This window comes from Sorex araneus, chromosome 9 (genome assembly GCF_027595985.1).
Source record: "Sorex araneus isolate mSorAra2 chromosome 9, mSorAra2.pri, whole genome shotgun sequence".
In the NCBI taxonomy this organism is placed as follows: Eukaryota; Metazoa; Chordata; class Mammalia; order Eulipotyphla; family Soricidae; genus Sorex; species Sorex araneus.
The window spans coordinates 18,239,503-18,253,752 of NC_073310.1; the positions used below are offsets into that span (position 1 = coordinate 18,239,503).

At 52.8% G+C, this 14,250-nt stretch overlaps 1 protein-coding gene across 2 annotated transcripts in view; it reads left to right on the top strand.

The window, feature by feature from the left end:
• The window catches only part of OSBP2 (oxysterol binding protein 2), a 131,222-nt gene that overhangs the window by 26,047 nt on the left and 90,925 nt on the right, over positions 1-14,250 (top strand). For both annotated transcript variants that reach the window (XM_055146737.1, XM_055146738.1), the window contains exon 2: positions 2,697-2,905. In XM_055146737.1, coding sequence (XP_055002712.1) covers positions 2,697-2,905 — 209 coding nt within the window. The remainder of the gene's footprint in view (positions 1-2,696; positions 2,906-14,250) is intronic.

A 14,250-nucleotide genomic window follows, 5' to 3' on the forward strand; every position in this document is an offset into this window, starting at 1 on the left:
ATCAGCCTTTATGATGTGGGCTTGGGGCTACTGTCCTCATCAGTGACACTAGGACTGTCTCTAGCCTCGTCATAGACCTGAGGGCAGGCTGAGTTCAGGTTCTGACCATAAGACTTCACTTCGGCAATGGCTCTGTGTGAAAGGTAATGGCAGCTTTAAATTAACAAAACAAAACAGAACTTTGACTTGGGATTGGAGTGATAGTATAGCAGGTAAGGCGCACACCTTGCACGAGGCTGATAGGCTCGATCCCCCACATCCCACAGGGTGCCCTGAGCACTGCCAGGAGTGATTCCTGGGTGCAGAGCCAGGAGTAACCTCTGAGCATCGCTGGTGTGGCCCCTAAGACAAAATAAAAAACACCCCCCCCCGAAAAAAGAACCCAAAAACAAAACAACTTTGATTTAGAGAAGTTGCAAAGATAGTACAGAGTTCCCAAGTCTTCACAGAGCTTCCTCTCATATTAGCATCTTACCTCGCTAAAGTACCTACCGTGATCAGAAGGAGGAAATCAGCTTTGTTATAATACTGTTAATTAACATTCAGACTTTGCATTTTACATCTTTTCACTACTGTCTTTTTTCCTTCTTTATTATCCTCTCTTAGATTCCACATTGTATTTAGTAATGATCTATTTCTATAATTCCATATAATTTTATTAAAGAGTCTCCCCTTCCCCCATTGATTTATATTTTAATATTTTGGTTTCTTTTGAGGCCACATGTAGCGATGCTCAGGGGTTACTTCTGGCTTTGCACTCAGGGGTCATCCTGGTGGGGCTAAGGGGACCATATGGGATTGAACCTGTCTCAGTTGCCTGCAAGACATGTGTGCTACTCACTGTACTATCTCTGGCCCCTGCAGCCTAGATTCTGAAGCTGTGGCCATAACCCCCTACGCCATGGGAAGAGCTTTACTATATCAGCAGTGGGTTGAGAGGACGAGGTGGGGGATGTGGGGTGGGGAAGTCCTGAAGTTCCTTTGAACATCTAAGGAGTGAGTTGAGTAGATCCAAGCACGGTAATTGAACCTTAAGTTCTCAGACCTGGGTCCCCGTTGGAGACACCCACCCTGTAATTGCTGCCGCTTCCCCTCTCCTTAGTACCGTTAGCCCCTTCATCCTGTCTCCCTACCAAGGACAGCCCGGCCATTACCCTCAGCTCGTTCCCGTGAGGCCCAGAGAAGGTTTGCTCTGCACCTTGTCTCCGAGGTCCCTCCTGGACAGGCGACGACTCTGCGCCTCCTGCTGGGGTTTGGGCTTCCCTTCACGCTTTCCGTGGCCCCTCCCCACCTTCGGCTTCTGTGGCTCCGAGGCTGGCTGGAGGCTGGGCTGGAGTGAGCGAGGCCTGGCCAGGCCCTGGGCAGTCACCCTGCCTTCCTGTTCCCCGTTCCCGCGCCGGCTCAGAGTGGGTGCTGAAGCAGGCCCTCCTCCCCCAGGGCCCAGACTGGCCTCAGTGTCCACACAGCCTCTCCAGTCAGACCCAGCAGGAATCACCTCCCAGTCACCTCCCTGCTTGGAGTTGGGGGCATTAACTGCAGGCTCCGTCTCTCCCTCCTCCCTTTCTCCCTCCTCCCTCCCTCCCTTCCTTTCTTTCTACCTTCCTTCCTCCCTTCCTCCCTCTCTCCCTCCCTCCCTCTTCCCTTTCTTCCTCTCTTCCCTCCTTTATCCCTCCCTTTCCCTCCCTCCCTCCCTTCCTTCCCTTCCTCCCTTCCTTCATTCTTTCCTCCCTTCCTCCCTCCCTCCCTCCCTCCCTCCCTTCCTTCCTTCCTTCCTTGCTCCCTTCCTTCCTTCCTTCCTTCCTTCCTTCCTTCCTTCCTTCCTTCCTTCCTTCCTTCCTTCCTTCCTTCCTTCCTTCGTTGCTCCCTTCCTTCCTCCCTCCCTCCCTCCCTCCCTCCCTCCCTCCCTTCCTTCCTTCCTTCCTTCCTTCCTTCCTTCCTTCCTTCCTTCCTTCCTTCCTTCCTCCCTCCCTCCCTCCCTCCCTTCCTCCCTCCCTCCCTTCCTCCCTTCCTCCCTTCCTTGCTCCCTTCCTCCCTTCCTTGCTCCCTTCCTTGCTCCCTTCCTTCCTTCCTTCCTTCCTTCCTTCCTTCCTTCCTTCCTTCCTTCCTTCCTTCCTTCCTTCCTTCCTTGCTCCCTTCCTTCCTTCCTTCCTTCCTTCCTTCCTTCCTTCCTTCCTTCCTTCCTTCCTTCCTTCCTTCCTTCGTTGCTCCCTTCCTTCCTCCCTCCCTCCCTCCCTCCCTCCCTTCCTTCCTTCCTTCCTTCCTTCCTTCCTTCCTTCCTTCCTTCCTTCCTTCCTTCCTCCCTCCCTCCCTCCCTTCCCTCCCTCCCTTCCTCCCTTCCTCCCTTCCTTCCTTCCTTCCTTCCTTCCTTCCTTCCTTCCTTGCTCCCTTCCTTCCTTCCTTCCTTCCTTCCTTCCTTCCTTCCTTCCTTCCTTCCTTCCTTCCTTCCTTCCTTCCTTCCTTCCTTCCTTCCTTCCTCACTCCCTTCTTTCTTTCCTCTTGCTCTCTCCCCTTTCCCTTTCCTTCCCTTCCCCTTCCCTTTCTCCTTCCCTTTCCTTTTTCCCTTCCCTTCCCTTTGCTTCCTCCTTCCATTTCTCCTTCCCTTTCCCCCTCCCCTCCCCACCCCTCCTCTCCCTTCTCCCCTCCTCTGCTGTTGAATTTGGGAGTCTTATATCATACCCTCTCGTTCTCTCTTACAGAAATCGGGGGGAAATGGCCCACACCTGCCGTGGCACCATCGTCATGTCCGCTGCCCACTTTGACACGGAGGACTCTTGCGGTATCATGCTGACCAGTGGGGCCAGGACCTACCACCTCAAGGCCAGCACGGAGGAGGAGCGGCAGCAGTGGATGACCAGCCTGAAGCTGGCCAAGGCCAAGGCCGTGCGCATGATGAGCAGTCACTCAGGTAGTGAGCTCGTGTCGCGGGTCGGGAGAGCGTTTGGGGACGGTGCTGACCAGTCGTCCGGCCAGTCCAAACTCATCTCCAGGCACACTCAGAGGCCCGGTGGCCGGCAGCGCTGGTGTTGGGCTGGGCCTCTGTGCCTCCCTGGGGACCAGTTGGGGTGCCGGGGCTCTGAGAAGGCTCCACGGCGGCTGGAGAGGGTCTAGCGTCCAGGGCCGGGGCCGGCTGCAGGCCAGACTTCCCCCAGCTTCTTGTGGGGGTTGAGCATGTTTAACTAGAGAAACTGTCTTGGCTGAAGGGCCAGTTCAGATGTCCTGAATAAAAAGATTTGTTTTTTTTGGCTCTAAATATATTTTTATTTTTAATTATTTTAAAATTTTGGTATTCTTGGGCCACATCCAGGTATGCACAGGGATCATTCCTGGCTGTGCTCAGGGGACAATGTGCAGTGCTAGGAATTGAAATGGGGTCAGCTGAGTGCAAGACGAGAGCCTTACCCACTGTGCTAGCTCCCCAGCCCTGAATTTATTTTTAAGTATATAACGTCTTTCTGGACTGGAGTGATAGCACAGCAGGTGGGGCATTTGCCTTGCATGTGGCCGACCCGGGTTTGATTCCTCTGTCCCTCTCGGAGAGCCCGGCAAGCTACCGAGAGTATCCCGCCCGCAGAGAGTATCCTGCTCGGCAGAGCCTGGCAAGCTCCCGGTGGCGTATTCGATATGCCAAACACAGTAACAACAAATCTCACCATGGAGACATTACTGGTGCCTGCTCAAGCAAATCGATGAGCAATGGGATGACAGTGACAGTGTCTCATCAGTGACAGTGACCGAGTCAATGAAAATCTTCCCCTTTGCCAACGGTACAATATTTTCTTCTCTGGGTTTCCCATCATTCATTCAACCTGTAGTCTGTGGATAAACCTTTTGCTGGTTTGTTTGCTTTGACACTGTTCCGAAGTGACTCACTTGACACCTTCTCACTTGACTCTTGCTCTCAAGTGTCATCGGAACACGTGTCCCAGGAAGCATGGTTGCTGGGTCAGCAGAGTTGTCACGTAGAATGCTGAGATGTTCTCCCACCATCTCCCTCGGGCTTGTACCAGAGGGGGACCGGCCCCCAGCCTGCCCCTCGCCCAGAGCAAGAGCAGCTGTTCCCTCCTCTTCCTTCTCCTCCTCCTCTTTTTCCTCCTCTTCCTCTTCTTCCTCTTCTTCTTCCTCCTCTTTTTCTCAGGGGTTATTCCTGACTCTGCACTCAGGAATCACTCCTGCTGGTGCTTGGAGGACCATATGGAATGCCAGGGATTGAATCCAGATTGGCTTCGTGCAGGGCTAATGCCCCACACGCTGTATTGTCGCTCCAGCCTCAGAGCAGATATTTCTTTTCTTTTTTGCTTTTTGGGTCATACCCGGCGATGCTCAGGGGTTACTCCTGGATTTGCACTCAGGAATCACTCCTGGTGGTGCTCAGGGGATAAAATGGGATGCTGGGAGTCGAACCCAGGTCAGCCACGTGCAAGGCAAATGCCCTACCCGCTGTGTTATTGCTCCAGCCCCAGAGCAGATATTTCTGATGGAGGGAAATGGTCCACTTATAGAGGAAGGAAGATCAGAAAACTTTGATCCTTTGGAAGTTACGAGAAAAATAGTTTCTGTCTTGTGTTAGGAGGGAACAGCTACCCTCTACAGCTGCCTCTGCTGCTGTCAGCTTTTAAATTATTAATTTTTTTCTGCTTTATTTAAACACCACGGTTTACAAAGTGGTTCATGATGCATTTTTCATAGGCACTCAATGTTTCAACCCCAATCCCACCCCCACTGTCACCTTCCCTTTACCGTTGTCCCCATGTTCTCAACCACCCCTCAAGGCTGCCCCCCCTTGAGGCAGACACACACTAATTGATTTTATATTGCTTGTTTCCACTAATTGACTAATGGAATTATAAAAAAAAATTCAGTAAAAGAAATTTGCGAAAATTGTTTATCTCACTATGTGGACAGGAAGTCCTTGTCTGGGGGTTTATGAGGCTGTTGCCGCTAGTTGAGGCTTCTGTGTTAGTGTTTTTGTTAATCGAGCTCACTTGGCATCTCTGTTACATTCCCATCCAATCTGGTGTCCTCCTACTGGGATGTTAATATTGTAGAGTTTGGCGATGTTGCTCAAGAAAATCCAGACGATTTAGCTGGGTAGTGAGCTTACCTGGGGGTGGTGGTGGAGGAGTGTAACTGTGACTGCGGGGGCTTCCAGAAGTGGGTGGGGGGAGGTCACCACCACCACTCCCAGACGGCCCAGAGCTTTCAGCCCAACCCCGCCTCTGTGTACCTGAAATTTTTGGCAGTTTGGCATCCCTGTGGAGCTCAGTTGTGAAGCGGCAGAGTTGGGCAGCGGGCAGGGTGGCAGCTGCTGGGGTGTGCTCGCGGCTGCCGGGGCTTTGGTCGGTTAGGGACTCGCCTTGGCAAAGGGTTTGTGGGCCACCGTGCCACTTCCTGGTGAGTGAAGACTTCAGGGGTCCTCTCAGCAGGGGCTCTGAGACTCCCAGCAGCACCTCGGAGACTGAGTTTGGGCTTTCGTGAGGAGCTACTGCGGCGAGGGAGGTGACAGGTAGTGTGGGTGGGCGCCCAGCAGTGCTCAGGGCCGACTCCTGGCTCTCCTCTTGAGGGTCACGCCTGGAGGAACTCTGTGACCTGATGAGGTGGTGGGGGTGGAGCCAGGTCACCTGAACTCCAGGTCAGCATGTCGCCCACTGTGCTAGCTCTCTGGCCTGAGGGTATTATTTTATTTATCATTTGTATTGAGGTCCTGGGATTTAGAATACTGCTCATGCACGCATCATCCAACGGCATGCCCATCACTGGGGGCCCTCCACCCCCGCCAGTGTCCCAGGGTACCCTTTCAGGCCCCCCTGCCACGTGAGCTCAGTTCTGTAGACAGAATCTCTGGTTCTGATGGCTTTGGCCATTTAGTTGTTTCCTTACAAGTCTTCTTTATATGCTACATATGAGAGATTTGTTATTTTGCTTTTTTGGGGGCAGGGGTTGTCACACCCACGATGCTCAGGGCTTACTCCTGGCTCTGTACTCAGGAATTACTCCTGGCAGTGCTTGGGGACCTTATGGGATGCCAGGGATTGAACCTGGGTCAGCCACGTGCAAGGCAAACGCCCTCCCGGCTGTACTATTGCTCCAGCCCCAGAAGATATTTTTTCTGAAAATTTAATGTGGAGGAGATATGTGACACCTACACATAGAGATGAATAAAGCTAAACTCCTGAGAGCCCACAAAATTGTAAACCAATGTTAAGTTGTTAAAACATTTTTCAAAAATTAGCTTTCCTTTTGTTAGGTATATAAATTACTAGGACAAATAATTTATGTTAATGCATTGAAAGTGAACATGAAATAGATGAATCCTACAAATATGTTGGAAAATATATACAATGTTGGGGCTGGAGTGATAGTATAGCAGGTAGGGCGTTTACCTTGCACGAGGCTGACCTGGATTCGATTCCCAGCATCCTATATGGTCCCCCGAGCACTGCCAGGAGTAATTCCTGAGTGCATGAGACAGGAGTAACCCCTGTGCATCACTGGGTGTGACCCAAAAAACAAAATATATATATATATGTTAAGTATCTGTATTGATAGGAAAACTATTGTAATAAAATCATAGATTTAATAAAATTAACTGAGTAGATGCAGAACATTCAGTAGGAATGAAACATTAATTAATTATTGAAACAGTATAAAATTCTTTAGCACACAAGGAATAAACAGATTTTTCTTAATCTAGTAGAGGGCTAGCATAAGTGCCATGAGTGGGTGCCATATTTAACGGTGAAATGTTGAGAAGTTTGTCTTATCTTTCTTTTTGTGTGTATGAAACAAGAAAATTGTTATTGAAACTTATTTAGAAACATGTGGGTGTGGAGAGAAAGAGAGAGAGTGAGAGAGAGAGACAGAGGTATTTGTTTGAGAGAGAACAACTTCTCTAGAGTGGAAATAGGCGAGTGATGAAACATCGAGACAGCCACTGAGATGGTATTCAAGGATGACCATAAGGCTTGAAGATTGAAGAACGAGCCAGAAGTTTGTTTTGTCTTTTAAAGAAGCTCCTTTAAAGCTTCTTGAAAATTTGATCTTAAGGCTAAATTATTGCTTAGAGGACATTATTTAAAAAAGAAAGAAAGAGGGCTGGAATGACAGTACGGCAGGTAAGGTGTTTGCCGTGCAGGCGGCTGACCTGGGTTCAATCCCCGGTGTCCCATATGGTCTTTCTGTGCACAGCCAGGAGTAATTCCTGAATTTCTGAGTGCAGAGCCAGGCATAACCCCTGAGCATTGCCGGGTATGGCAAAAAAGAAAGAAAGAAAGAAAATATCAGCCGAGAATAGAAGAATCCCGAATTATGTTTTTGATGATTCTACTTCCCAAAATATAAATATGCAAAAAACTTGAATAGCTCTTTCTCCAGTGAAGACATAAAAATGGCAGTGAACATGTGAAAAAGATCATCAGCTGTATTGGTTCTTAGAGAAATGCAAACAAACCACAACCATAACTTGCCACTTGCCACCTGTTAGGATGGTCATTATGAAAACAAACCAACAACAATAATTTGTCCAGGATCAGACGTACAACCCCTGTGACAGATTCTGGGCATAATTGTGTTTTCTGGCTGGGGACACACACAGTCAAAATTGGATCCAAATATGTCTTCCTGCAGTCCGCCTGCTGGCCGGGGCACCTGGAAGCGGCCAGCGGGCCATGGGGTGAGCCTCCCCCGAGCCACATCTTGTCCCGCTCTAGCGGGCAGCTTGTATCCGCCCAGGCACCAGGAGATGCGGGGGTCTGCAGGCGCGCCACAGAAAGCTGGGGTGTGAACCCCTCACGCGAGGCAGCGCCTGCCTGTGTGCAGAGCCGGAGCTGATCCTTGAGCGAGAATGGCTTATACAAAAAATACTGGAAACAGTTAGTGCTGGGGGGAAGTGGCAACAAAGAACCCCTCTTCGCTGTTGATGGGAATGTCACCTGGTTCAGCCTCGGTGGGAGATGGTACGGAGTCTCAGAAAGGCAATGCTAGTTGTGTGGGGTGGTGTCCTGGCAGTGGTCCTATCCCCACCCGAGGCTGGGTCGCTCGACTTCTCGGCCCTGGAATCAGTCGGAGGCTGCCTGCCGGAGTGTCCTGCATCCCAACCAGTTCAAATAGCCTCCGTCCTTCCGTCTTAGAACCCCACTCGGTCTGAGCAAGGTGGGTGGCAGTGTGTGGGAAAGGTGGTCCGGGGGTCCCCAAGCAACCCAGACGAGTAATGGCAAGACCTGCCCGGCTCTGTTCTGGACAGAGACCCCCAGCCTGGGTCTTGTGCACGGCGGCTGGTGGAGCTCGTGCTTGCCTGCCCCCCCTCAGCTGCCAGGATCTTGTAGGAAAGACTGACTTTCTGGGGGAAAATCCAAGTTTTTGACACTGGAGAGCTGTCGAGCTATGGGAATTACTGTGATTTTTTTTCTCCTCAGACAGGAGGTGACTCAGCGATGAGCAGGTGCCTGGCACGTGCGAGGTCCTGGGTTCTATCCCTGACACCACAAAAGTTGGAAATAAAATGATTGTACACTAAAAAAAAGGCAATGCTAGAGCTCCCATGTGACCCAGAGGTTCTACTTCTTGGCATTCTATCCTCAAAGCACAAAAGCAGTAATTTGAGGAGATATATCCACATCCATGGTCATTGCAACGCTTAGTACAATTGCCAGGGTCTGGGAACAAACCACAGGTCTGATGACATAACTGTGTCAAGAAAATGTTTGGGGGCTGGAGTGATAGTACAGTGGGTAGGGTGTTTGCCTTGCATGTGGCCGACCTGGATTCGATCCCTGGCATCCCATATAGTCCCCTTAAGCACCTCCAGGAGTAATTTCTGAGTGCAGAGCCAGGAGTAACCCCTGAGCATCACTGGGCGTGATCCAAAAAGCAAAAAATAAAATAAAATAAAATAAAATAAATGTACGGTCCCTAAACACTGCCGTGATTGATCCCTGAGCACAAGGCCAGGAGTAAACCCAGAGTATCTCGGGATGTGGCCCCCAAATAAAAAAGCAACTGATGCTCAGATTTAGCAAATAAAAATCAAGGTTACCCAGTTTAATTGGGACATCAGAACCTCCTCCTGCAAGAATTGGCAGATGCTACTTATACTTGTCTGTGTATCCACATGTACTTAGTATGTATCTGTTTCACCCCCACCCACCCCCGCTTTTGTTTTTGATGCCACATCTGGCGGTGCTTAGGTTATTCTGGACTCTGAAACTCAGGGATCACTCCTGGAGGGGCTCTGAGGAACCATATGGGGTTCCGGGGATTGAACCTGGTAGGACTCGTGCATGGCTAGCACCCTATTCGCTGTACTATTGCTTATCGTATATTTGTAATGCAAATATAAATCCTCCCACTCAACACAGGGTGGCGCTAGAGGACTGCTGTTCATTGTCCCTAAGTGGAGGTTGCCTCCTACTGCTCAGTCTTTGTAAATGATATTTTGCATCTTCAGCCTCCCAGGGGGGCAGTGGGGATGTGGAAGGAACAGAATAATCCAGAGTTGGCCACTTCTCCCTTGGGGGCCTTCCTTCCAGTGGAGGCTGATTCAGAGCCCCAAGAATTCCCTCTCTGCTGTCTGTACCCCCCAGGCCGGCCTGTGCCCACCTTGATGTCATCCCCCTATTCTGATGTCATCGCCCTGCACTTGGAATGGATCCTAGGCAACCCTGGTTCTGCCCTGATAGCAGCCAGGCCCGCCTCTGAGCAGGGAGCAGCGGGGCGGGGGTGGCTCAAGGCCCTGGGGTCTGACCCTCGCTAACATCTGGGCACACTGCCATTCCTCCAGCTCCAGTATGAGTATCTTCTAGAAGGTAGGACTTGGACGGCTGCCCTGCGGACTGGCGCTGTGGGGCGCCAGAGAGACCTTCCCGGGAAACTCGGAAGTGTGACTCTGTTCGAAGCTTCTGGAATGTTCTTGTGCCTTGGGATGCATGGGGGTCTCCCTGGCCCCCACCCCCACCTCTCTTCCCATGGGAAGGAATGACTTCCTCAAATGTGGGCTTGCTTTTGTGTGTGTGTGTGTGTGTGTGTGTGTGTGTGTGTGTGTGTGTGTGTGTGTGGTGTGTGGGGGGAGGTGTTGTCCCACTATGCTAAGAGATGCAAGCACTGAGCCACGGCTTCTCTTCGGGTTCCGCCTTTGTCCTCTCTCCCTCTGAGGCTGTTGGACATGGTGTGCTCCTTTCCAGAAAAATAGCAAATGGGTCTCTTTTCTTTCCCCTTCTTTCCCCCCCTTTTAATTTTTTTCTTTTTGGGTCACACCCGGCGATGCACAGGGGTTACTCCTGGCTCTGCACTCAGGAATCACTCCTGGAGGTGCTCAGGGGACCATATGGGATGCTGGGAATCGATCCCGTGTCGGCCACGTGCACGGCAAACACCCTACCTGCTGTGCTATCGCTCTAGCCCCTCTATTTGAAAAAAAAATTTAATTAAAAAGAGAAATCCCCCTTGCCTCCAGTCCCCTTGTTACTGTGGGGTGATGGCCAGGCGCCGCACGTGCTTGGCTGTGGCCCTTGAATCCTGGCGTGGTGCTTGCCGGGGCTGGCACATTTGGTTGTGGCTCTGAGGATCTCAGACAGCAGTGCTGCTGGGATCATACTTGGCGCATGCAGGATGGGGCTGGGGATCCAACTCATGCTTGCCAGACAGGCATGTGGCCACTGAGCCATCTCCAGGTCCCTGGAAGAAGGTTCTAGAAACCCTAACCTTTTAGTTGGGTGGAAGGTATAATGCTGTCTCTTAGGAGCCTGTGACGTTAGGGGTGTTCACGGGCATGAATTAAACACCATCAGAAAATCGCTGAACAGTGTCTCCCGAGTGGGTGGACATAAAGTCCCGTGGGGTGCGAGCACAGAATTCTTGTGGGAGGATTCTGATCTGATGGTCAGATGGCACCCAGAGGCCCCGCCTTTTTGTTTGTTTCAGGGCCACATCCGGTGATGCTCAAGGGTTGCTCCTGGCTCTGCGCTCAGGAATGGCTCCTGGTGGTGCTTGGTGGGGGTGAGGGGGTGAGTGGGTGGGGGGATCTTAAGAGATGTGGGGGATTAATCTCAGGTCGGCCGGTGCCAGGTCGGCTCCCTGCCAGCCGTACTGTCGCTTCGTGTTGGTACGCGCTCTCGTGCAGGGCTCCTGCTCGCCCTCCTGCCTCTCACGTTGCTGCACCTGCCCAGGCCCCCCGGCTGGCTTGCACTGGCTGAGCTGACCCCTCCATTTCGTGCTGCCCACGGAGCGGGCGGTTAATTCTGTTTTACTCCCACATGGTTGTTTCATGTGCTGGATCCAGGGGAGCTGGGGAGGGTGTTCAGGTGCGTTCGAACCCGGCTCCCTGGCTCCATCTGTAGGTGTAGGTTCAGCCTCGGAGGAGATGGTGTCCTTGTGGGGAGCCCGAGCCGGCGCTGAGTACACCCTTCCCAGGAGGGCCTCCCGTGCGGGGGGAAGCTGGTGCGGGGAGGGAGGGGCCTGACTGCCCGCCTGGCTCTCTGCGTCTGTGGTGGTTCTGGTTGAGCGTTGAATGGGACCCCAGAGCCACCGTACAGGGTGGGGATTCCTCCCCCTCTGGGCTGTGAATTCAGGCTTCCCAGAGAGCTGATGGAGTCTTTGAACAAAGAAACACCACGATGCCTCCTTAGGTTTGTTGATTTTATTATTGGGCTGGGGCCCGGGACTCCTCCTGGCTACGAGAGTCACCCTCAGGCCCAGCCGCACAGCACTGCTTAGCTCTGCAGTGGTGGAGGCCAGTAGGCGCCCCTTAGCGGTGCCCTGGGAACACCAGGGCCACACCTGGCATTGCTTAGGGGCTTCCCAGGTGCCAGGGATCGAACTCAGCACCTTGTACCCACAAAGCATGTACTCCTGACCCCAGAGCTGAATCTCTGGTCCTACTTGGGAATGGAAGTCAGTTTTGGGCTCCGAGCTGGACTGGGCCTGTCTGGCATGGAGCCTCTATGGTCTCTGCAGTCCAGGCTCTGGCCCAGGTGGGTGGCCAACTGTGTCCTCCCCTGCGCTCTCGTCTTGTGCTTGTGAACCGGAGGAGTGACTTTCCCCAAATCCCCAAGTGTGTGTGGGCCACCTGTCTTCCTGCTTTCTCCCTGAACCTTCCACCAGGGCCCTCTGGCCCAGTGAGGCCGAGGGTGGAGCAGAGAGGCTGCAGGCCAGGGAGTGAGCTGGACTCCCTCCATTCCATGTGGTCTAGGAAGGTGTGTATGTGTATGTGTGCGCATGCATGTGTGTGTTGTATGTGTGCGTGTTTTGTGTGTGCGCATGTGTGTTGTATGTGTGGTCATGTATGTGTTTGTTGTATGTGTATGCATGTGTGTTGCATATGTGCTTGTGTGTGTGTGTTGCATATGTGCTTGTGTTTGCACATGCCCGTGTGTATGTGTATGTGTGCACATGTGTGCATGTGTGTTGGTGGTGGGGGGACTTTGAACCCTGATTTGGGGAGAGAGAATAAACTTCTGAGAAATGAGGCCTTGGTGGTTCTGTTAGGACTGTGGGTGGGCTGGGGAGCGAGGTCTAGGACCGGGGTTCATGTTTGGCATGCTCGAGGCTCCGAGTTTGATCCCTGCACTGCAAGATCTCCTGAGAACCGAAGATGGGGTGGCCCTGGGCTTTGAGTTTTGATTGGTCAGATCTGTGCTGCCAGGTTGAGTATCGCCAGGAACGGCTCCCAGACCCCTGGCCATTACTCGATCCTTAAAATGAGCAGAACAAAGGACGGGACTCTGCAGGTCTAGGTCACAGCCCGAGCAGGCACGGAGGGCAGGGTCAGTAGCTTCTGTTTGTTGGCTTTGGGGCCATACTTGATTGTTCCTTGTGGGTGCTGCTGGGGGACCCTGCATTGGCCAAGGATTAAACCCAGGGCTTCACCCATGCAAGGCCAGTGCTCTGCCACTGAGCCAGCTCCCCAGCTGTGCCGGGGTGGGGAGGGGGTATCTGCAAGGTGAGAGTGGGGCTTGAGTCGGAGTCAGGGTTCTGGTCCCCGTGAGAACAAGGGCAAGCGCCGCGAGGGAGGAACTCACTCGGCAAAGGACTGCTGACTGGGTCTGTGGCAGGTGTTGACAAGTAGAATTTAGATGTGATCTTGTGACCCATGCAGATGGCATTGCCCACCCCCCTCGGCCCAATTTAGATCAGTGCTGGCTGAGAGAGGCTGAACGGAAGTGGGCTGTTAGCGGGCACAGCTAAACGTGCAGAAATCCAGGACACTGCACAGAAACAGGGTGGGAAGTTCTGCCGGTGTCTCTTCCCACTGCCCTCTGCCTGCCAGCCGAGCTGAGAGCAGGACCAGCACTGGCGCCCTTCTTTCAGCCGGCCACGGGCATGCCCAGATGTTTTTCAGATGTTGAGTGTCTTCACAAAAGGGTTGGTAGGTCAGACTCACTGGGCCCAGTAGAGTTAACCAAAAAGATAGAAATCTGGTGTATTTTTACCTTCAAGATGGCCTGGGGGTCACATACCCCCTGGGGCAGTGAGTGGGACTGTCATTGCTCTCTGGCGGCAGGGCACCGCAGCCCTCTCCCTGGTGGGCCCTGTCCAGCTTGCACAGGCTTCTGGGTTGTTGCTGTTCCGACGTTCACCCGCAGGGGGCTCTCTGGGCCCAGAGCGCCGTCAGAGGCAGGTGCAGCCCAGCTCACTGTCTGCACAAGTCCCGTCCTCAGCTCCCCGCCCACTATTCTCATTTCCCCTGTCCTCATCTCACTGCTTACTGTCCTCAGTTTCCCTATTCACAGCTCACCGCCGCCCACTGTCCTCGTTCCCTTGTCCACAGCTCGTCATCTTCATTGGTCCCCCAAGGACAGGACTGGGTCCCCTGCACAGCATGTTGCCGTGTGAGCTTTGATCTGGAGAGACATGGTTTGGTTTTTTTGTTATTTTGTTTTGTCTGTAGCACTCAGGGGCTGCTCCCAGCTCAGTGTGTGGGGGTCATTGTGAGCATGCTGGAGACCAACCGAGGGAGTCTGGGCCGTGGAGCCGAAGGCTGGCTCTGCTGGCTCCCTGCCCCCACCCCCCAGGGCCTGCGGGTCACACCCGGCCAATGCACAGGGGCCATTCCTGGCTCTGCACTCAGGAATCACTCCTGGCGGTGCTCGGGGGACCACATGGGATGCTGGGAACCGAGCCTAGATTGGCCATGTGCAAGGCAAAAGCCCTACCCTCTGTGCTATCGCTCTAGTCCCCCCTCCCACCTGCTGAGTGCTGCATCTTGGCTACATGTGGGTGTGGGGGGGATGCATGGGGGCCTGGCCTTGTTCTGAATCT